This window comes from Drosophila persimilis, unplaced genomic scaffold, assembly GCF_003286085.1.
Source record: "Drosophila persimilis strain 14011-0111.01,24,50 unplaced genomic scaffold, DperRS2 tig00000191-arrow-pilon, whole genome shotgun sequence".
Lineage (NCBI taxonomy): Eukaryota > Metazoa > Arthropoda > Insecta > Diptera > Drosophilidae > Drosophila > Drosophila persimilis.
In genome coordinates this window covers 13608674-13633227 of record NW_020825298.1, presented here as the reverse complement: position 1 = coordinate 13633227, position 24554 = coordinate 13608674, and the positions used below count along the sequence as shown (strand labels likewise).

General features: G+C 38.3%; 4 protein-coding genes across 6 annotated transcripts; 3 read left to right on the top strand and 1 right to left on the bottom strand.

Moving 5' to 3' along the window:
* The first annotated feature begins 263 nt into the window (after positions 1-263).
* LOC6588998 (nuclear pore complex protein Nup154) lies at positions 264-5629 on the top strand. The gene is made up of 12 exons (XM_026988418.1): positions 264-543; positions 598-760; positions 824-1317; positions 1377-1549; positions 1605-2563; positions 2621-2857; positions 3157-3318; positions 3389-3935; positions 3991-4540; positions 4613-5079; positions 5160-5282; positions 5351-5629. Exons 1-12 carry the CDS (start codon positions 445-447, stop codon positions 5481-5483), a joined length of 4107 nt encoding a protein of 1368 aa, XP_026844219.1. The 5' UTR covers positions 264-444; the 3' UTR covers positions 5484-5629.
* On the bottom strand, positions 5573-6729 carry LOC6589000 (probable protein arginine N-methyltransferase 6). The gene is made up of 2 exons (XM_002014286.2): positions 6686-6729; positions 5573-6627 (listed from the first exon to the last, which is right to left on the bottom strand). Exons 1-2 carry the CDS (start codon positions 6722-6724, stop codon positions 5638-5640), a joined length of 1029 nt encoding a protein of 342 aa, XP_002014322.2. The 5' UTR covers positions 6725-6729; the 3' UTR covers positions 5573-5637.
* A 1202-nt stretch (positions 6730-7931) lies between these two features.
* On the top strand, positions 7932-14033 carry LOC113565804 (protein aubergine-like). Of its 2 annotated transcripts, XM_026988973.1 has the most exons (10): positions 7932-8074; positions 9741-9852; positions 9908-10380; positions 11156-11348; positions 11787-11914; positions 12229-12383; positions 12461-12850; positions 12918-13028; positions 13086-13533; positions 13595-13768. In XM_026988973.1, exons 1-10 carry the CDS (start codon positions 7979-7981, stop codon positions 13691-13693), a joined length of 2205 nt encoding a protein of 734 aa, XP_026844774.1. In that variant the 5' UTR covers positions 7932-7978; the 3' UTR covers positions 13694-13768. The 2 variants fall into 2 exon arrangements, with proteins under 2 accessions (XP_026844774.1, XP_026844773.1); XM_026988972.1 differs by having other exon boundaries at positions 7933-8074; positions 13086-14033.
* A 3849-nt stretch (positions 14034-17882) lies between these two features.
* Positions 17883-23982, top strand: LOC6589001 (protein aubergine). Of its 2 annotated transcripts, XM_026988969.1 has the most exons (10): positions 17883-18025; positions 19690-19801; positions 19857-20329; positions 21105-21297; positions 21736-21863; positions 22178-22332; positions 22410-22799; positions 22867-22977; positions 23035-23482; positions 23544-23717. In XM_026988969.1, exons 1-10 carry the CDS (start codon positions 17930-17932, stop codon positions 23640-23642), a joined length of 2205 nt encoding a protein of 734 aa, XP_026844770.1. In that variant the 5' UTR covers positions 17883-17929; the 3' UTR covers positions 23643-23717. The 2 variants fall into 2 exon arrangements, with proteins under 2 accessions (XP_026844770.1, XP_002014323.1); XM_002014287.2 differs by having other exon boundaries at positions 17884-18025; positions 23035-23982.
* The last annotated feature ends 572 nt before the right edge of the window (positions 23983-24554 follow it).

Below are 24554 nucleotides of genomic sequence, written 5' to 3'. Positions count from 1 at the left end.
CGTTATAAAAAACCATAATTAAACTGACATCTAAATTTATTATCAGTTCGATCATACAAATAATAACAACGGAATCTGCATCTAAGTAATTTTAGATTTGGATTCTTATGGAGCAATTTTATTGCACATTTATCCCATCAACACAACTTGGTATTACCAGTGATAATTTAACGCAAGTCCATTTCCACTTATCGATTGTTTCTGGAATGGGAAATTTTTAAGAGTGGAAACAAACGATTATATTACTTTCGATGTATGCCGAACTACCGAACTTCCGAACTATCATCGCTAATTAAAGGCGGGATCTGTTTCTAGTGGCGTTGGTATAACCAGCCGGCTTTACTCCTCGCATTGGTCTTTTTTGAGCGTCATTCTAATATATTTGTGTTGCTGCGCGTTTAGCAGTATAGTTTGTGCTTTCTAGATAAATATTTACAAAACAAAATGACTGCTACGCCCGCGCAGTTTGAATTTTTATCAACTGCAGGAAATATGCTGGAGTGGCACGATAATCTCGACAGACAAAAGCCTGGTCTATTGGAAGTGAGTTACAAGGTGTTATATAGCTTTCAAAATCTTATAAAGCTTCTATTTTAGTTAACAGGTGTTAGCCAGCATGGTAGACCCACGATGAGTGGCCTAAATGATTACGACTACCAGAGCCTTGCATACTTAAAATCAGATAATGCACATAACCTAAAACAACTGCGAACTGTCACAAAATCTGCAATACCAAATGAAATTCTGGAACACTTTAAGCGTATGTATAGTGCGGCATTATTCACATTGATAACTGGTATACAATTACAAATATAACACGCAGATGTAAAATGTCATTGTAACATGGGGTTGTTTCCTGAAATTGGTCGCGCTTGGCTAACCATTGATTCTGAGATTTACATATGGACATATAATCAAACACGAGATGTTGCATACTATGATGGGTTAAGCCATTTGATTGTGAGCGTTGGATTGGTAAAGCCGAAGCCTGACGTCTTTGTGAAAGATGTTATGTATCTTTTAGTTTTGACGACACCTATAGAGGTAATTGTCTTGGGCGTCACATTTGGAGAGAATTCGTACAATGAAATGCAACTAATGAACAGGCCAATATTTGTGATTGGAACTGACAATGTATCAATCAGCGTCATAAAAGGAACAGACGACGGACGCATTTTTTTAGGTGGTCGTGATGGCTGCTTATATGAGGTGTTCTATCAGGCTGAAACTAGCTGGTTTGGAAAACGTTGCAAGAAGATAAACCTCTCCCAAAATCTCGTTTCTTACATGGTCCCGAGTTTTCTCAGAGTATTTTCGGTACGCACGCAATGCTGACACAAATTTGAACACTCGATTGATTTTTTCTTATTTTATAGGAAGTTGATCCCATCCAGACTATTGCCATCGACAATAGTCGCAGACTGCTATATATTCTAACGGAAAATGGATCAATTGAGGCTTGGGATATCGGATCGAATTATGCAAATGTGCGAAGACTGTCTAAGATCACCCAAAGTGATATTACTAACAAAGCAGTCAGCTTGATTACGTATGTTCGATTTATGTGGATTTCTGTACAAATATCTAAACCATATTGTTTTTAGGACTGTTGACCCATCTATTTTTAAAGCTGTTAGGGCAATATGTCCCCTTATCGAAGATGAATCAAACAAGCTGCACCTTGTCGCTGTTACGCAGTGCGGCGTACGTCTGTATTTCTCCACCACATCGCTGAATACGCAACAGTCTTTTAACGCAACAACACCCTGCCCACAAACCGAATATTTCGGCAGTGGTCAGCCACCACTGTCAGCGGGAGTAGACGCGCCGAAGGGACTTTACTTACTCCATGTTCGACTTCCCCCGGGGTACACACCTAACGCAACAACCAATAAACCTAGGGAGGTACATGCAGCACACTACTCGGAGGAAACAATGTTAATGATTACGACTCAACAGCAAGATCAGGACATATTGTGGTCGGTTAGCTCTGTACCGTCAGTTAATCACACGTATCTCGTGGAATCAACAGCTCTGGAAAGCTTGGATGGCATTGTTTGGGGCTTAGCTGAGGTACACGATCCCTCTAGGCCTCTTCTTAATTCCCCTTTATACAAGGCACGCAACCCGCGCCGAGTCGCTTTGCTAACAAACCAAGGCACTCATATTATAGAGTTGCTAAAATCGCCAGACATACTGCTGCAGATCTTGTTGGCGTGCAATGGTCCGCATCATGAGGAAGTAAAAATGTTTTTCCAATCGCAAAATAAACGCGAGGCCTGTGCTACGTGTTTACTGATAGCCACTTCTGAAAAATATCGTGGTGGCGATATAGCGTTGTGGGCCACCCAGGCTTTTATGCTGTACGGCGGAGAACCATGCTTTCAAAATCAAAAGTTTTCGAATGCTAATAATCGTAACTTACCCAATCAAACATTGTCTTCGAATTCAGCCATAGGGACAGAGCGGTTGCCCATGTTCATGTCGACACCAATGCAAAATAAATCAACTCTCCCCTCTACGCAATATGCCGCATTTCAGTACAATCAGCATACAAGTCAAGGTACGTACGCTCAACAAACTGGTGAAAGCTTAAAAGTTAACTAATAATAAATTTCAGCTGGAATTTTGCAGTCATCCCAGGCACCTGGTCAGGAAAATGCAGCGATAGTTTTTTCGTCAAAACATGACGGACTATACCTATATGTCTCCCGGATGTTGCGATCTATTTGGAAACTCAATTGTGTTGATGAAAATTTCTGCACCAAATTAGGTCCAGGCGATTGTGCATCCATATTGTCCGACCTACGTTCATTGCGTAGTTTTCTGGAAGTGCATTCTGTACATGATATTTCCTGTAAGTAGCTTACTCAAAGAGTAAAGGGGCATGTTCGATTTTTGGTGAAAGTTGATGTGTGCAACATCCAGAAGGAAGCGTTTCGGATCCCAGAATGTATATACATATATTCTTAGTCAACATTAATAGCCAATGATATCACACTGAAACAAGTTCGTTTCGACCATTGATGCTGATCAAGTGGATGTGCACACATTCACTTTCACCACAAATCTGTTTTTGAGTATCCGGTATAATAATATTTGATCGGAATTAGTCACAATCGCCAACGAACTAATTTATATTCTTTAAATTTGTAGCCTCTACCCGAGTGCCTTTCGACAGTCAATTGGACAAAACGAATGGATACACAACAATGTTGATGGCCAACAGCCATTTGCCCATGTCGGATCAAAGGAGCATGACGGAGCAGGCTCAGGTTGAGGAAAAACGGTCGCTTTCAGCTTTGAACCTTTTTGTCAGTAAGTGTAGATTTAATGTTCTATTTAATAGCAAAAAATCTGGAGTCCACTAATTTGAACTTTTTACTAGAGCATGCCTGTGAGGTCATATCCCTGTGGAGCATTCTGAATTCGCATTCATTTCAACACCTTTGTCTGCAGCTTAGTCCCGAGCACCAGAAGGTTCTGAGGTGTTGCACCTTTCGCGACTTGATGCTTACACGATCCGAAGTGTGCGCATTTTTAATAATTTCACTGATCAATCTATACCTCAAGGATAAAACTGGTGTATCGGAAGTGTCAAAGAATTTACGTGAGCTATGCCCGAATCTGTATAGGCATGAGGATGCTGTTACATACAAGGCCACAGAGCTTCTAATGAGTGCTAAGAATTGCACCTCACCTGTGGAGAAGAAACAAAAGTTGAGAACAACGTTGCAAATGTGCAAGGAAGCGGCACCCACATTGCCGCTGCATAGCATTTGTCAACTTTTTATTTCCGTCGACTTTTTCGAGGGTGTAGTCGAACTGACAGCCATTTGTGCATCAAAGAGCGATCCCGAGGAAGTTGGAATTCACTTCTATAACAACGACGAGCCGCCTGAAGACCGTGAAGGTTATTCATATTTTGTCACCCGGTAAGTAAATTAAGAATCTGAGATCAGTCTGAGCAACTCAAAATTATTATTTCAGGATGAACTATTACAAGGAGGTGCAACTTATGCTAGATCACGTCTACCAGGCTACCTGTAATAATACATCTATTCAAGATCAAACATTACCGTATTATCTCTGCAACACTCCCGGATCTAATGTAGACCCTGGGGAAAGCTGTAATGCTGAATACAAATCGAAGCCATCAATTTCAAAAATTGCTGCCCAGACTCTCCAAATAAAAGACCCTTTAATTCATGTGACTCTCTACGAATGGTTGCTCGCTCATGACATGTTAACTGAACTTTTGGAAGTGGTAGAGCCAACATTGGGAGAGTTTTTGCGCCGAAGTGTAACACGTAATCCGGATAATGTCATTTTAACCGATTTGCTTTGGAAGTATTATGAGAAGAATGGATACCATTCCCAGGCAGCAAAAATTTTGGATAATTTGGCAATGACACGCAGTGAAAACATAACTCTGGAACAACGCATTGACTATTTGGTTAGGGCCGTTATGTGTATGCGCAATGGGAACGTTGGCTCCTCTGTAACCAGTGGGATATTCTTAAAGGAACTAGAAGACAAGGTAACGTTCATTTGAATGCACTCGTAAATTGACATTGAATTATTTTTTGTTATTTTAAATTTCAAATTTCAGCTGGAAATAGCTCGAGTTCAAAAAGCGGTTCTTGTTGATATGACGGCGTTGGCCCAAAAAAATCCAGACGCCTCAATGGCCGTAAAAGAATTAAATTACTCACTATACGAAATCACACCATTATACCAGCGTTTTGCTGAGCCCTTTAATCTTTGGGAGTGCCAATTGTCGATACTTAATTGCTCCCATCACAACGATCCCTTGCTTATAGAGTCGGTGTGGGGTAACATAATCAGCAGCTTAGTAGAAGACCCAGGATCCATTCAGGACCGCACCAACAGGTTGTTCAGCAAAATTGAACTATTAGTGCGTGAATATGCTGAATCGGGAGCTTGCTTCCCATTCGCTTTTTTGATAAGGGAGCTGGAAATTAAAGCTTGTCAGCTGCGTATGCCCGAAGGAACGGTCCCAGAAAAACTGGTTACCATGAACCTTGACCTGGAGTTAATTCTTGAATACTACTCAAGGTATGTTGTATTATTTTATTCGTGCAGTAGGAGCGAGAAGATGTTTTCGTGTTTTGTTAATCATTTTCAACTTTTTTCAGAATGATTTCAATGAATGAACGTGTCTGGGCAAATGAAGGCAACGAGTGGCACTTAATCCAATCCGCAATTCGTGTGGTATCTCTTCTTGCGGACAACGCCCATGCTATTTGGTACCGCTCAAAGTATGTTTGGTTGGCAAATATTTCTTTTTTTAAATTTAAAAACGTAATTGTCAATACTCTTCTCACAGGAGACGAATTATTGGAAAGGCTCAGGACATAGTGGCTGCCTGCTTGAATATATGTTATCAGAAGCCAGACACAAATCGATTACAGCAGAGTCTTAAAGAGCTACAATGCAGATTGCAACGGCTGTTGGGTTAGTTTTAAAATATGAATTTTAACTAAATTGAGAAGAGCAAAATTAAGAATAAATTTAATAGATGTTAAATTTGACTGAGATATATATTGTATTTGTATTAAGAGTTTTAAATAAATTGGTTTACTCTTTATTATGTTCCGCACAACAATTATAAAATCACGATGTATTTATAGTTTTTAAGTGTGCTTCAGTAAGTATACATTTAGTCATATGGCAGGAACATGGCACGGGGTGTTCTTCGATATTCGGATCGAGAAGCTCGACTTCCAAATTGTACTTCCGCATGTCACTTGCGCTGCGCGTCATAGAGATTTGAAATGCTATTGGTGATTTTTCATCAACAGTTTCGCAAGCGTCTTGTGGTAGAACTACTACACACTGCTTCCAATGCGTTTCCGGGGCGAAAGGAGATGTGCTAAGAATCACGGCTTCATTGCCTGGAAATAGCACCTCAAACCATATGCAAAATCCTTGATGGTTTCCCCCTCTTTGTGCCGCAACGACATCCTTAAAACGAACTTCCTCAAGTTCAGCCATATCCACATCGAGCAAGTTCATCCAATGAAGAACGACACCCTCGTGTAGCAAATTTTTAGGATCCAACTGTGTAATCTCTGGCCTAGTCGACTTTTGCGTTCTCAGCTTTTTAGCAAAACTATCCATTTTTATACCATCAATATTCTGCCAATAATCAAACAGAGATGGAACAGAGCAAGGTGCCACAAAAATCGTGCACTCTGTGGGAAACATTAGTCCATCTTCTTTCAGAAATTTGTCCCTAGCCAGAAGAACTGAACCGAGCATACCTTCATGGAGTAAATAAAACCCCATCCATTCGGAAACAATAATATCAACTTTCTCAGATGAAACAGGAAGGACCAATTCTTCTACTCTAGAGTGAATAACTTTAACAATGCTTGTTAAACCATTATCTTGCATTAGATCCAAAGCAACTTTTGTAGCTACGTTAGACGCTTCTACGGCATAGACCAACCGGGCTCCTGCCTTTGCACAGAAAGCTGAAAGTATCCCAGTACCAGCACCAACATCTAATACAACTTTATCTTTAAATATGTCTTTGTTGCCCAGAATGGCATTGCAGTATGCTATCTGCCGGGGTCGATCTTTCAACATTAGCTCATGGACCTAAAAACAAAATCTTATAATTTATGTGCTCTTTAATTATTTATATAAATAAACTTTCCTCTAAATTTTCGTATTCATCGAAGTAAGGATTAGACATATCTGCAGAATAAACCAACGTGCTTTTCGTAAAAACTCAGAACAAAACAAACAGTGTGACCGCGGACTTATCGATAAGAAATACGGTAAATATACCGACAATTTCCAGTTCTATTATACCACTAACCATACAGTATATAGATGTGCCAGTTCATGATGCAATTATACAATTATGTATAATTGTACACTAGGGAGCGGGAAATAAAATGAAAGCTGTTATTTGTTTGATTTATACCACAAAATATAAAATATTACAATAATATAATTACACATTTATTTCCTTATTTTAAACAGGTTGATAATATATTATAAAAATTATGCAAACATGCGTTAAAAAAGGTTTTAGCGAAATAAGTCAAACAAAAAAAAAAACGAAAGAGAAAAACTCAAAATTACACTACCTTCCAGTATGTTATTGTCAATAGAATCCGCCACGAAGATAGCATGTTTTGAAGACAAAAGAACCAAATAGGATGAATGACTTTATTCAAAAATAACACCATAAAAGTGGATAAATCCCTTCTTGTGGGAAAGAAACAAATCTACATATATGTTTTTTTGTACTTTAAAAATGCAGAAAATAAATATTGCGCCGCAACAATTTTTAATTTAAAACAAAAATATGAAACAATGTCTTATCGGGTTTATTTTAATATCATCCCTGAGTTAGCTTCGCAAAGACATTTTTCGGAAAATTCCTCTTACAAATTCTAGAAAATATGAGGAAGTCTCGGCTAACGGTAACTTCTATTAGCCTAAGATATGTTTGTCGGCAGCGAATTCACATTTTTTTAAATGTATCAATCAATATTGAGTAAAATCCAAAATCCAATCCATCACTTCATAGACACCAAAGCGCAGCATTCTACGATTATTCACATTGGAATATTTTTTCCGGTGAAGTGTGCGTCTCACCACTTCTCTTTTTGCTGATAAAAGTTATTAGCCTATTGTCAAAATAAATATCAGTTACATTTTTAACTTTTTTAAATTTAAATGTAAACGACTGTCTCGTTTTCCTATGTAGAATTATTGAATATGAATTTATAGGTAATTTGCAAAAAAAAGCATTCCAATCCTACCTGTTCCTGAACAGTATTACAGTATGACCACAGTATCATTTAATTTTTGAAAAAGCCAATAACTGTAAACGATATTTTGACATCGATAGCAACAGGAAGTGTAAAACTTGCGCATTCAGCCCTGGGTAATTTTAAAACTTTGACGGTGGACGACGGAAATTATTCAACGGAAAATGAATGATTTACCAACAAATTCTGGGCATTCTCGTGGACGCGGGCGCGGAACAAAACAGAAGGACGATGCAAACCGTGGCTTGGGTCTGCAGTTGGTAAGAAAACTAAATTAAATACAATGTATGTATATCCTTTCCCGGCAGTATTGATATATGGTTTGCACATCGCGTTTTTTTAAACATACAGAACTCAAATTCACAGTAATTAAGTAATTTCACTTTAATTTGTGTATTAAATCAGTTGTAAAAAATATAACATGTTAAAAAAGTGATGTATATAAATGGTTACCGGAATAATATTGCAGCTTTTTTACTGAACAGCTTAATTGGTGCACCAAGTCTTGAATGTGTCTTTAGAAAACTTTGATGTTCAAGTTTGTATAACTTTGCATGTGCTAAAAATATACAATATTATATTGTTTTTGCAAATACATATATATGAAATCTTTTGAAAGTTTTTATGTTGAATAATTTTCCCCTAACGTTTTCCCCTACTTAGCTCTTTATAGAATTGACTTAGCCACTGAATGGACGCATGTATGTACGTATTTCCATTTTATGCTTTTGGATCAATGCTTCGATCAATCCCGAATAATTGCGCTTAGGATAACCGTCGTGCTGAAATTTGCATAGAATTGGTGTGGTTTTCTTGGCCTGCTATGTTATAATATCTGTCTCTAAAGATGTTTAAAACCATAACACAAACCTATTAATACATATGTGCTGGGTTTATGCATATGTAACTAAGCGAATGGAGTTCAAATTGGATCGGTCGAAAAGCTAGTCTGTGAGAGTATTTATGTAGCATTCATGTACAAATACTCAAAAAGAGTATAGTGGGATATTAGATTGTGGAAAAAGTGGGAAAGGAAGCGTTTTCGATAGCCGAGTCGATTGAGCCAGGTTTGTCTGTCTGTCTTGTTTGATGCCTAGTTCTCTCAGATACTAAGATCTAGAGCAACCAAATTTTGTACCCAGACTCCTGTTATATCACACTGAATCAAGTTTGTTTCAAACGTTTTCTTTTGCAACGCCTCTTTCCTCCCCCACATAGGGCGAAAAACTGTCTCATCCACAATTTTGAAGATACGAAAAAATCAAAAACGCAAGATCATAGAGACAGATTCGAGAATCTGGATCAGATCATTTAATTTCAAGATTTTTTCCTCTCTCACACAGTTTTTGTTGTTCAACGTAATCGGCTATAAATATGGAGCTGCGGCCATAGCAGCAACTCACAACGTTCCCCCCGTTTTTAGTTTACTTTTGAACTAAAAATTAATATTTGGTATGCCCTCCTTATTGTTTATAACCTTTTCCAACCAATATCAGTCAAAAATTCTCAATGCCTTTTTAAGACAGGCGTTTGAACCGAAGAATTCATCAAGGAGGGACATAATTGAATTGGAAAAATTCAAGGAATTCACGATTTTTGTTGTCCTGATAAAATCAAAAACCATCTTTTATCCCGAATTTTTTAAAATATTTAAATGAGTTTTTTTTTTTAAGTATCCATAGATAACATAGCTGTGTTTCCATAAAAAAACATACATTAATAACACTATATTGTCGGTTCTTCATTTCAAGCTCTATAGTTGGTTCTCTCCAGAAATGTGTGTTTCATCGGAGCAAAAACCCTTTTTGGCCTTTTTTAACGAAGCTAAAACTCCTGTCCTGTTGAACTATTTTGTGTTATTTTGTCTGTTATTTGGTATAGAATATAAGCATTTATGTAAAAACATACGAATTTATCGCTTTGTAGGGGCAATCTTCTAACGAGGCTCGTCCGGATAAACCTGTCCCCCCAGCGGACGCGTTAAAAACGTCGGAGATCATACCCAAGTCTAAGGATACTGAAGCTCAAGCCATTGAAGGTATTGGTTTTGTTCTTTTTGTGATTATTTTAATTTCCAATGTTTTTCTTACTAGGCGATCCTCGTGGGTCTGTACGTGGACGACGCCTAATAACTGAAGTTGTGCACTCTCGTCCTCAGGGACTTACAACCAAAGCTGGAATTAGCGGCACGAAAATAAATGTCCAAACCAATTATTTTAAGCTGTTAAAACGTCCATGCTGGACCATTTTCCAGTACCGGGTTGATTTTGAACCTGAAGTCGACAACACACGTTACCGTCGTGGGTACCTTTACGAACATAAAAACATATTGGGTGGATACATTTTCGACGGAACTATTTTATTCTGCACAACTCAGTTCAACTTCAAGGAATTAGTGACAAAAAATCACGCAGGAGAGAACATTACCATCAAAATTAAGCATGTTGGTTTAGTTGAAGCAGCTGACAATCAACAATTCCAAGTGCTTAATCTTCTCTTACGAAAAGCAATGGAGAGTCTTAGTCTCCAGCTTGTATCCCGTAACTATTATGATGCTAAGGCGAAGGTACGTCACTTTGCACTAACAAAAATGAATTTAAATAATATACTTGCCATGTAACTATATATTTATACCATTTTTATATGGATTTTCATATTGTTACAGCAGCAGTATTTATTGCTCTAATATGTAAATGTGAACCAAAAATCTTAATCTTAACGCCTCTCAATCTTAATCTTATGTGTACCTAGTTGAAATCTGCATGAATAGTAAAAAAAACCGGCATTCGAATCCTACCAAGCTGTAACATAATGGCTCCCTAACATAATGACTTTCCATCATCGTATGCATTGCTTTTTTTACTCGAATGTTATGATGAGGTCACCTTCGAAGTCTCGTCACCAACATTCTCCGCATTAAAGGATGCAAAAGCAAAGAAAATATAAATTTAATTTTGAAGAAAATTTTGAAAAATAATTTTGGATGCGAAACTTTGGTAAACATCTTTTTATTTTGACTCTAACTTTAAAAGTGTTTGAGGGTCAAAAAACGAACTAGATGTTATTAGTTATTGACAACTTGCAATAAGTTTTTTCTGCTGCTATTACTAATCTAAAAACATTGGCTCATTGCTGGCTGCTGCGACGGTAATTATTTTCAGTAGCGTAAGCAGCCTGTTCCTTTTGAACAGTTTAAAAAAATCAAATCAGGGAAAACACAAATTTCACAATTCTTATTATTATATTATTATTATAATGTTTGAAATATCTTTACAAATGAAAAATAACGACGGGCTAATGTTTAAAAGCTTTTAAATGTTGTTTTTTAATTTCTGCTAAAGATTAAACTTAATAATTACCGCGTGGAATTGTGGCCTGGATATCAAACATCGATTCGTCAACACGAGTCTGATATATTATTGTGTGCCGAGGTCGTTCATAAGGTAATGAGAACGGATACCTTGTATGACATCCTAAGTGAGGCGATTCGGGATACCGACAACTTTAAAGATGCTTTTCGACGCCAAGTAATGGGTGAGTTTTCCATATTTACATATGCATATATACATAAATTTGTGCATAACCCTGTGCGACCAATTAGATTAATGACTCGTATTTGCATTTGTTATACACAAAATATTAGTAGATGTGAAAAGGCAAGACTAAAAATGCGCAGTCGAAAACATTTACATAGTTCGTGGTCTGGCACCGATTGCTGCAAGACTCAATTCTCCGCGAGTTATCGCGCCACTGACAATCTATTACTCAGTATCAATAGGATCACTAGAAAAAGCTCAGGATTAAGTCGAGCTATTGGAACTCAAAAGGTATGACTGTAGGTTATTTCTTAGGATAACTTAGGATAACATAACTAACTCTGCAGTCGTAACACTTACTAAAGCAATAGATATACTTTTTAGCAGGTACAACTTATTGATGGTTGTATATTTACGCATTTATTCTCTTCCCCAGGTATGATATGTCTTACTGATTACAACAATAAAACCTATCGCATCGATGATGTCGACTTTGGATTGAACCCCTTGTGTAAGTTTAACACTAAAGATGGAGATATATCGTATGTGGAATATTATAAAAAGGTAAGTTTTCATAAAGGTATTATTACATCGGTACAAAAATACACAAAATACATACAAATCAAGTTTAAGTGCACCTGGAGTTTCGCCCCTTGAGCACCTAGTTTTGTTACACTATTAATGTATGAGCAACGCAAATGTTCTTCCGTTTACAACCGAAAATCATGAAGATATTGAATCATAAAGAATGATCCTATATAAAAGAGCATCAAAACGCGATCAACAAAAATTGGAATGTACAATGTTAAGGCAAATAGCATTTAATCTTTTGTTTAATTTTAGAAATCATTTTACTGTTCTACTATTTCGATTTTTAGAGATATAATATCACAATTCGAGACCATAAGCAGCCATTGGTGGTGTCACGACCTACCGAGAAAAACATTCGTGGTGGCACGGATCAGCTTATTATGCTAGTTCCCGAATTGGCTCGAGCTACTGGAATGACTGATGCTATGCGAGCAAATTTTCAGTATGTCTTTTATTCTATTCAAAGTTTTTGTTGTTAATATTTCTAATATCAAAATTGGTTCGTTACTCTTAAATTAGATTAATGAAAGCAATGAGCGAGTTTACCAGATTGAATCCGGACCGTCGCATTGAACGCCTGCGCGCATTCAACAAGCGCTTGCAATCGTCGAAAGAGAGCATGGATGTGTTAAAATCGTGGAATATTGAACTTGATACAGCTTTGGTGGACATCCCAGCTCGCGTTTTATTTCCTGAGAAAATAGTTTTTGGCAATCAAAAGCGATTCGTATGCGATAACCGTGCTGATTGGACTATGGAATTCCGAAACAACTCAATGTACTCGCATGTGGACATTAAGAGGTGGTATGTGATAACTCCACAGCGTAATTTACGGGAGACTGAGGAGTTTGTAAAGCTCTGCATTCGTGCTGCCAGTGGGATGAAAATGACTATTTCCGAGCCTCGATAGTATGTATTATTTAAAACTATATAATATTATAGATAGAAATACATTTAGTCTTGTATTTCATTGCAGTGATAAAATAGCCGATGATCGCAATGGGACATACTCACAATCGATCGATAATGCAGTAGCGAAAGATCCGCAAATTATAATGCTAGTGCTTAAGGCTCCAAACGAAGAGAAGTATGGGTAAAGTAAGTTTGTAAAAAGTGGATTCTTATTAGTTTACATCATCAACAGGTATAGCTGTATTAAAAAACGCACTTGTGTTGATCGACCAGTACCATCACAAGTGGTCACTCTGAAAACCATTGCTCCAAGAAAAGAAAAATCAGCTGGTCTCATGTCCATAGCCACAAAAGTGGTTATTCAGATGAACGCCAAACTGATGGGCGCTCCATGGATGATAGAGTTACCTCTTCGCGGATTAATGACTGTTGGCTTTGACGTGTGTCATTCGTCGAAGAACAAAAACAAGTCGTACGGTGCACTTGTGGCTACGATGGACATGAAATCATCGAACCGCTACTTTTCTTCAGTAAACGAACACATGAAAGGCCAAGAGCTGTCGGATCAGATGTCAATGAATATGACATATGCCCTAAAAGCGTTCCGGGAACATCACGGTATTTTACCAGAGAGAATTCTGTTCTTCCGTGATGGTGTGGGTGATGGACAACTTCATCAGGTCGTTAACACTGAAGTGAAGTTTTTAAAAACTAAACTCGATGAGATTTATAAATCTGCAGGCAAAGAAGACGGCTGTCGAATGGCATTTATTGTTGTCGCTAAGCGAATCAATACTCGGTACTTTACCAACAATCGAAATCCCGTGCCTGGTACTGTAGTCGATGATGTCATAACGCTTCCTGAGCGGTATGACTTCTTTTTGGTGTCGCAAGCTGTGCGTCAGGGAACGGTATCGCCAACTAACTACAATGTTATACATGATAACATAGGACTAAGTGCCGATAAACTGCAAATGTTGTCTTACAAAATGACCCATATGTATTATAATTTTTCTGGAACCTGTCGCGTGCCTGCTGTATGTCAATACGCTCACAAATTGGCATTTCTTATAGCCGAAAGTATTAACAGATCCCCATCATCTGGGTTAGAAAATCAGCTATACTTCCTATAAAAGCTTTGTCAAAAATGTAATTTAAGTGTTGGACAAATATAATTAAAAACTGATTTCTCTAAATACTTTGTATTCCATTTATTTTATTTAATCGGCGCATGGCTGATAATGGCAGATTTACCAAAGGATCTGGTGCAGAAGTCACCTGCATTAACTGTCACAGGTATAGATTACTGTGGACCCCTCTACTACAAGACAGATGTACGCAACAAGGCCCGACAGAAGTGCTACAAGCCATATTTATTTGATTCGCCTTGAAGACAGCCTGGCTAGACCTGCTGAAGGATCTGAGGGTTGCATTCTTGGACGCCCTCAAACGTTTCACGGCCACAAGAGTTGCCCAAGCATATGGTCGCCACTTCGGTGGCGCAAGAATCGAGCTGGATGAGCTGAAGCACCTTCATTTTGGATCCAGAAGCACAAGGACAAGGTTCAAGTGCATTGCCTGGATTCGATTGGTGTTTTATCCCACCTAGTTCCACGGACTGTGGGCGGATATTTGAATCCGCTGTCGAAATGACTAAGCGGCTCCTGTATAGTTCAGTCGTGTCGGGCCCCCTTGGTTTCGATGAGCTTCGGAACTTGGTATGCCAATTAGATGAAATAATCAATTCGCGTCCTTTTTCAACTCAATAGAAAATCCAAATGATCGTGGCGTCCTTACTCCGGATCGCCTACTCGTTGGCCTTATGCCATTTGCATCTATGAGAGCGCACTACCATTGATACAACGCTCGCTCTCTAATTAAAGATTATGCGGCATAGACCAACCTGGCTCCTGCCTTTGCACAGAAAGCTGAAAGTATCCCAGTACCAGCACCAACATCTAATACAACTTTATCTTTAAATTTGTCTTTGTTGCCCAGACTGGCATTGCAGTATGCTATCTCCCGGGGTCGGTTTGGAAAAACTGGGCAAAAAGATCGGCAATTGCCTGATCATTATTTGCCGACGTATTACAAAATGATAGCGAGGATGGGTGTGCGGACGTTCTACGCTTACTGTTTACGAAGCAGTAAAACTGATTAGGGTACTGAGAAAAACGTATCCTGCAACGAGATAGGTAGCTCTTATAGCATTGAGCATTAAGAACTGAAAAGTTTGACCGAGCCCACTTCTTGAAATTTTTTATAAAGTCTTGATTTTAAGTTTTTTAGACGGGATAACTCTTTGGTAAACCAAGGGGGTTTTCCAGATCTAATCGGACAAGAAAGCGGGACAAAAGAATCCAAAAATGTGCCAAGAGCATTGTAAAAAATTGTTGTGCCTTTTGTGAGATCAGTGCACAAGTACAAAGCGGACCAATCAAAATCCCTAATGAGGTTATTAAGCTTCGCAAACTCGGCTTTACGAAAGCAGCGGACACGTTCAGGTAGTCTACTCGACCGATCCAATACAGTTGGTCCTATATCTAGCGACACCTCGAAAGTAGGGTGGTAGGCGTCTTCAGGTATAGTGAGCGGAAGGGCTCGGGATAACAACACTATGGTTGGATCCGATACAAAGAATAGATCAAGCAAACGACCTTAGGAATTTTTCACATGATTGACTTGAGACAGGGACAGGTCGAGCAAGCCGTCAACAAAGTCATGTCGTGACATGGGCAATAGGATACTAGAGTTGAAGTCACCAAGAACTATCATACGATCTTTATCAGATAGCGAGGAAGAAACAGCGGTTAAAGCGGACAAGTGCTGCTCATAAATTGAAATATCCGAAGAAGGTGGGATATACGAGCAAGTAATGAATATGGCGAAAGCGGGAAGAATCAGTTTTACACACAGGAATTCCAGTTCCTGTTGAACTTGGACTGTGAAGTGTTCTGACGTGAAGTAAGAGTCCACTGCAATTAGAACCCCTCCTGCACGTCGAGACGACCGGTCCTTTCTAAAAGTTGTGTACCGACCTGCCAAAACCTCGGAACTAAGAATGTCCGGCTTTAACCAGGTTTCAGTAAACACAATAACTGCATCGGAAGCAAATGCAACACTGTCCCGGAAAAGAATGCTGAGCTTACTACGCAAGCCTCTTACATTCTGATAGGTTACTAAAAGAGATGTTAGTTTTTTAGAAAGGTGGAAGCAAGACGGGAAGTTGAGGAAGAGGAAGTTGAGGTTGAGGGTGGCACACTGGAAAGATTTGGAAGGGATATGGGGGGCCTATTCTTCTTCTTAGCCTTAAACTCCTTCACCACCAAATGCTCCGGCCAAAATTTGGCGGAGCAAATGGTGTCAAATTGAGCTGGGGAGATGCTTATCTTAAACGAGGCTATCTCCCTGACATAAGAGAAGTTAAATTTCTCCACCTTTAAACCCACGGCTTTTATTTTGCTTTAAATAAAAGCAATTACATCATTAGATGTGAGGTCAGGGGCCAGCCGTGAAACAAAAACTTGTCGTTTTGGTGGGACTCCCACCAGTGGTTTAGTCACCACAGGCCTAGTGCCTGTGGTGGCAATATCCGGAGGTCCGGAACGTCTATTTACTGGTGGGATCGGGATGGACGGGACAACTAGCGAACTTGCGGACACCACGGACACGGACGCTGCAGACAGCGTCACATTCACCGAGGCGATGAATTCGGCTACCGAATCTGCATCGCCAGCAACTGTCGTTGCCCTTGGAGTGGCAAACGAGATCAACTGCACACTTGGAGTGGTCGGAGTCAGTTTTTCTGCGGCGCACGGCTGAGTGACGGTTGGCACTTGCTCAGAAATAAAATTACGATATGTTCTTTAATGCGTGACATCGAAATTGCAAGTGTGGCTTGTCTGCCCTTTACATTGCCGATCCCATCGCTAAGCGTAGCTTCGCTCGGCCGACGTCGGTAGGCAGACGCAAAGCGGAGATAGCGAAGAGCGAGCTAGCAGAGAGTGTTTAGCAGGGCAAGCAAGCGCAAAGCTTTAACAAACAAATTAGTGACATAGACATAAGTAACAAACAAAATAAGCGGCTGAGGGCCAAGAATTAGGTGCTATTTGGCAAGCAGCTAATCGGCTGGGTTTTGCTCCAAACATGCGTTAAAAAAGGTTTTAGCGAAATAAGTCAAACAAAAAAAAAAACGAAAGAGAAAAACTCAAAATTACACTACCTTCCAGTATGTTATTGTCAATAGAATCCGCCACGAAGATAGCATGTTTTGAAGACAAAAGAACCAAATAGGATGAATGACTTTATTCAAAAATAACACCATAAAAGTGGATAAATCCCTTCTTGTGGGAAAGAAACAAATCTACATATATGTTTTTTTGTACTTTAAAAATGCAGAAAATAAATATTGCGCCGCAACAATTTTTAATTTAAAACAAAAATATGAAACAATGTCTTATCGGGTTTATTTTAATATCATCCCTGAGTTAGCTTCGCAAAGACATTTTTCGGAAAATTCCTCTTACAAATTCTAGAAAATATGAGGAAGTCTCGGCTAACGGTAACTTCTATTAGCCTAAGATATGTTTGTCGGCAGCGAATTCACATTTTTTTAAATGTATCAATCAATATTGAGTAAAATCCAAAATCCAATCCATCACTTCATAGACACCAAAGCGCAGCATTCTACGATTATTCACATTGGAATATTTTTTCCGGTGAAGTGTGCGTCTCACCACTTCTCTTTTTGCTGATAAAAGTTATTAGCCTATTGTCAAAATAAATATCAGTTACATTTTTAACTTTTTTAAATTTAAATGTAAACGACTGTCTCGTTTTCCTATGTAGAATTATTGAATATGAATTTATAGGTAATTTGCAAAAAAAAGCATTCCAATCCTACCTGTTCCTGAACAGTATTACAGTATGACCACAGTATCATTTAATTTTTGAAAAAGCCAATAACTGTAAACGATATTTTGACATCGATAGCAACAGGAAGTGTAAAACTTGCGCATTCAGCCCTGGGTAATTTTAAAACTTTGACGGTGGACGACGGAAATTATTCAACGGAAAATGAATGATTTACCAACAAATTCTGGGCATTCTCGTGGACGCGGGCGCGGAACAAAACAGAAGGACGATGCAAACCGTGGCTTGGGTCTGCAGTTGGTAAGAAAACTAAATTAAATACAATGTATGTATATCCTTTCCCGGCAGTATTGATATATGGTTTGCACATCGCGTTTTTTTAAACATACAGAACTCAAATTCACAGTAATTAAGTAATTTCACTTTAATTTGTGTATTAAATCAGTTGTAAAAAATATAACATGTTAAAAAAGTGATGTATATAAATGGTTACCGGAATAATATTGCAGCTTTTTTACTGAACAGCTTAATTGGTGCACCAAGTCTTGAATGTGTCTTTAGAAAACTTTGATGTTCAAGTTTGTATAACTTTGCATGTGCTAAAAATATACAATATTATATTGTTTTTGCAAATACATATATATGAAATCTTTTGAAAGTTTTTATGTTGAATAATTTTCCCCTAACGTTTTCCCCTACTTAGCTCTTTATAGAATTGACTTAGCCACTGAATGGACGCATGTATGTACGTATTTCCATTTTATGCTTTTGGATCAATGCTTCGATCAATCCCGAATAATTGCGCTTAGGATAACCGTCGTGCTGAAATTTGCATAGAATTGGTGTGGTTTTCTTGGCCTGCTATGTTATAATATCTGTCTCTAAAGATGTTTAAAACCATAACACAAACCTATTAATACATATGTGCTGGGTTTATGCATATGTAACTAAGCGAATGGAGTTCAAATTGGATCGGTCGAAAAGCTAGTCTGTGAGAGTATTTATGTAGCATTCATGTACAAATACTCAAAAAGAGTATAGTGGGATATTAGATTGTGGAAAAAGTGGGAAAGGAAGCGTTTTCGATAGCCGAGTCGATTGAGCCAGGTTTGTCTGTCTGTCTTGTTTGATGCCTAGTTCTCTCAGATACTAAGATCTAGAGCAACCAAATTTTGTACCCAGACTCCTGTTATATCACACTGAATCAAGTTTGTTTCAAACGTTTTCTTTTGCAACGCCTCTTTCCTCCCCCACATAGGGCGAAAAACTGTCTCATCCACAATTTTGAAGATACGAACAAATCAAAAACGCAAGATCATAGAGACAGATTCGCGAATCTGGATCAGATCATTTAATTTCAAGATTTTTTCCTCTCACACAGTTTTTGTTGTTCAACGTAATCGGCTATAAATATGGAGCTGCGGCCATAGCAGCAACTCACAACGTTCCCCCCGTTTTTAGTTTACTTTTGAACTAAAAATTAATATTTGGTATGCCCTCCTTCTTGTTTATAACCTTTTCCAACCAATATCAGTCAAAAATTCTCAATGCCTTTTTAAGACAGGCGTTTGAACCGAAGAATTCATCAAGGAGGGACATAATTGAATTGGAAAAATTCAAGGAATTCACGATTTTTGTTGTCCTGATAAAATCAAAAACCATCTTTTATCCCGAATTTTTTAAAATATTTAAATGAGTTTTTTTTTTTAAGTATCCATAGATAACATAGCTGTGTTTCCATAAAAAAACATACATTAATAACACTATATTGTCGGTTCTTCATTTCAAGCTCTATAGTTGGCTCTCTCCAGAAATGTGTGTTTCATCGGAGCAAAAACCCTTTTTGGCCTTTTTTAACGAAGCTAAAACTCCTGTCCTGTTGAACTATTTTGTGTTATTTTGTCTGTTATTTGGTATAGAATATAAGCATTTATGTAAAAACATACGAATTTATCGCTTTGTAGGGGCAATCTTCTAACGAGGCTCGTCCGGATAAACCTGTCCCCCCAGCGGACGCGTTAAAAACGTCGGAGATCATACCCAAGTCTAAGGATACTGAAGCTCAAGCCATTGAAGGTATTGGTTTTGTTCTTTTTGTGATTATTTTAATTTCCAATGTTTTTCTTACTAGGCGATCCTCGCGGGTCTGTACGTGGACGACGCCTAATAACTGAAGTTGTGCACTCTCGTCCTCAGGGACTTACAACCAAAGCTGGAATTAGCGGCACGAAAATAAATGTCCAAACCAATTATTTTAAGCTGTTAAAACGTCCATGCTGGACCATTTTCCAGTACCGGGTTGATTTTGAACCTGAAGTCGACAACACACGTTACCGTCGTGGGTACCTTTACGAACATAAAAACATATTGGGTGGATACATTTTCGACGGAACTATTTTATTCTGCACAACTCAGTTCAACTTCAAGGAATTAGTGACAAAAAATCACGCAGGAGAGAACATTACCATCAAAATTAAGCATGTTGGTTTAGTTGAAGCAGCTGACAATCAACAATTCCAAGTGCTTAATCTTCTCTTACGAAAAGCAATGGAGAGTCTTAGTCTCCAGCTTGTATCCCGTAACTATTATGATGCTAAGGCGAAGGTACGTCACTTTGCACTAACAAAAATGAATTTAAATAATATACTTGCCATGTAACTATATATTTATGCCATTTTTATATGGATTTTCATATTGTTACAGCAGCAGTATTTATTGCTCTAATATGTAAATGTGAACCAAAAATCTTAATCTTAACGCCTCTCAATCTTAATCTTATGTGTACCTAGTTGAAATCTGCATGAATAGTAAAAAAAACCGGCATTCGAATCCTACCAAGCTGTAACATAATGGCTCCCTAACATAATGACTTTCCATCATCGTATGCATTGCTTTTTTTACTCGAATGTTATGATGAGGTCACCTTCGAAGTCTCGTCACCAACATTCTCCGCATTAAAGGATGCAAAAGCAAAGAAAATATAAATTTAATTTTGAAGAAAATTTTGAAAAATAATTTTGGATGCGAAACTTTGGTAAACATCTTTTTATTTTGACTCTAACTTTAAAAGTGTTTGAGGGTCAAAAAACGAACTAGATGTTATTAGTTATTGACAACTTGCAATAAGTTTTTTCTGCTGCTATTACTAATCTAAAAACATTGGCTCATTGCTGGCTGCTGCGACGGCAATTATTTTCAGTAGCGTAAGCAGCCTGTTCCTTTTGAACAGTTTAAAAAAATCAAATCAGGGAAAACACAAATTTCACAATTCTTATTATTATATTATTATTATAATGTTTGAAATATCTTTACAAATGAAAAATAACGACGGGCTAATGTTTAAAAGCTTTTAAATGTTGTTTTTTAATTTCTGCTAAAGATTAAACTTAATAATTACCGCGTGGAATTGTGGCCTGGATATCAAACATCGATTCGTCAACACGAGTCTGATATATTATTGTGTGCCGAGGTCGTTCATAAGGTAATGAGAACGGATACCTTGTATGACATCCTAAGTGAGGCGATTCGGGATACCGACAACTTTAAAGATGCTTTTCGACGCCAAGTAATGGGTGAGTTTTCCATATTTACATATGCATATATACATAAATTTGTGCATAACCCTGTGCGACCAATTAGATTAATGACTCGTATTTGCATTTGTTATACACAAAATATTAGTAGATGTGAAAAGGCAAGACTAAAAATGCGCAGTCGAAAACATTTACATAGTTCGTGGTCTGGCACCGATTGCTGCAAGACTCAATTCTCCGCGAGTTATCGCGCCACTGACAATCTATTACTCAGTATCAATAGGATCACTAGAAAAAGCTCAGGATTAAGTCGAGCTATTGGAACTCAAAAGGTATGACTGTAGGTTGTTTCTTAGGATAACTTAGGATAACATAACTAACTCTGCAGTCGTAACACTTACTAAAGCAATAGATATACTTTTTAGCAGGTACAACTTATTGATGGTTGTATATTTACGCATTTATTCTCTTCCCCAGGTATGATATGTCTTACTGATTACAACAATAAAACCTATCGCATCGATGATGTCGACTTTGGATTGAACCCCTTGTGTAAGTTTAACACTAAAGATGGAGATATATCGTATGTGGAATATTATAAAAAGGTAAGTTTTCATAAAGGTATTATTACATCGGTACAAAAATACACAAAATACATACAAATCAAGTTTAAGTGCACCTGGAGTTTCGCCCCTTGAGCACCTAGTTTTGTTACACTATTAATGTATGAGCAACGCAAATGTTCTTCCGTTTACAACCGAAAATCATGAAGATATTGAATCATAAAGAATGATCCTATATAAAAGAGCATCAAAACGCGATCAACAAAAATTGGAATGTACAATGTTAAGGCAAATAGCATTTAATCTTTTGTTTAATTTTAGAAATCATTTTACTGTTCTACTATTTCGATTTTTAGAGATATAATATCACAATTCGAGACCATAAGCAGCCATTGGTGGTGTCACGACCTACCGAGAAAAACATTCGTGGTGGCACGGATCAGCTTATTATGCTAGTTCCCGAATTGGCTCGAGCTACTGGAATGACTGATGCTATGCGAGCAAATTTTCAGTATGTCTTTTATTCTATTCAAAGTTTTTGTTGTTAATATTTCTAATATCAAAATTGGTTCGTTACTCTTAAATTAGATTAATGAAAGCAATGAGCGAGTTTACCAGATTGAATCCGGACCGTCGCATTGAACGCCTGCGCGCATTCAACAAGCGCTTGCAATCGTCGAAAGAGAGCATGGATGTGTTAAAATCGTGGAATATTGAACTTGATACAGCTTTGGTGGACATCCCAGCTCGCGTTTTATTTCCTGAGAAAATAGTTTTTGGCAATCAAAAGCGATTCGTATGCGATAACCGTGCTGATTGGACTATGGAATTCCGAAACAACTCAATGTACTCGCATGTGGACATTAAGAGGTGGTATGTGATAACTCCACAGCGTAATTTACGGGAGACTGAGGAGTTTGTAAAGCTCTGCATTCGTGCTGCCAGTGGGATGAAAATGACTATTTCCGAGCCTCGATAGTATGTATTATTTAAAACTATATAATATTATAGATAGAAATACATTTAGTCTTGTATTTCATTGCAGTGATAAAATAGCCGATGATCGCAATGGGACATACTCACAATCGATCGATAATGCAGTAGCGAAAGATCCGCAAATTATAATGCTAGTGCTTAAGGCTCCAAACGAAGAGAAGTATGGGTAAAGTAAGTTTGTAAAAAGTGGATTCTTATTAGTTTACATCATCAACAGGTATAGCTGTATTAAAAAACGCACTTGTGTTGATCGACCAGTACCATCACAAGTGGTCACTCTGAAAACCATTGCTCCAAGAAAAGAAAAATCAGCTGGTCTCATGTCCATAGCCACAAAAGTGGTTATTCAGATGAACGCCAAACTGATGGGCGCTCCATGGATGATAGAGTTACCTCTTCGCGGATTAATGACTGTTGGCTTTGACGTGTGTCATTCGTCGAAGAACAAAAACAAGTCGTACGGTGCACTTGTGGCTACGATGGACATGAAATCATCGAACCGCTACTTTTCTTCAGTAAACGAACACATGAAAGGCCAAGAGCTGTCGGATCAGATGTCAATGAATATGACATATGCCCTAAAAGCGTTCCGGGAACATCACGGTATTTTACCAGAGAGAATTCTGTTCTTCCGTGATGGTGTGGGTGATGGACAACTTCATCAGGTCGTTAACACTGAAGTGAAGTTTTTAAAAACTAAACTCGATGAGATTTATAAATCTGCAGGCAAAGAAGACGGCTGTCGAATGGCATTTATTGTTGTCGCTAAGCGAATCAATACTCGGTACTTTACCAACAATCGAAATCCCGTGCCTGGTACTGTAGTCGATGATGTCATAACGCTTCCTGAGCGGTATGACTTCTTTTTGGTGTCGCAAGCTGTGCGTCAGGGAACGGTATCGCCAACTAACTACAATGTTATACATGATAACATAGGACTAAGTGCCGATAAACTGCAAATGTTGTCTTACAAAATGACCCATATGTATTATAATTTTTCTGGAACCTGTCGCGTGCCTGCTGTATGTCAATACGCTCACAAATTGGCATTTCTTATAGCCGAAAGTATTAACAGATCCCCATCATCTGGGTTAGAAAATCAGCTATACTTCCTATAAAAGCTTTGTCAAAAATGTAATTTAAGTGTTGGACAAATATAATTAAAAACTGATTTCTCTAAATACTTTGTATTCCATTTATTTTATTTAATCGGCGCATGGCTGATAATGGCAGATTTACCAAAGGATCTGGTGCAGAAGTCACCTGCATTAACTGCCACAGGTATAGATTACTGTGGACCCCTCTACTACAAGACAGATGTACGCAACAAGGCCCGACAGAAGTGCTACATAGCCGTATTTATTTGATTCGCCTCGAAGACAGCATGGCTAGACCTGCTGAAGGATCTGAGGGTTGCATTCTTGGACGCCCTCAAACGTTTCACGGCCATAAGAGTTGCCCAAGCATATGGTCGCCACTTCGGTGGCGCAAGCATCGAGCTGGATGAGCTGAAGCCCCTTCATTTTGGATCCAGAAGCACAAGGACAAGGTTCAAGCGCATTGGCTGGATTCTATTGGTGTTTTATCCCACCTAGTTCCACGGACTGTGGGCGGACTTTTGAATCCGCTGTCGAAATGACTAAGCGGCTCCTGTATAGTTCAGTCGTGTCGGGCCCCCTTGGCTTCGATGAGCTTCGGAACTTGGTATGCCAATTACATGAAATAATCAATTCGCGT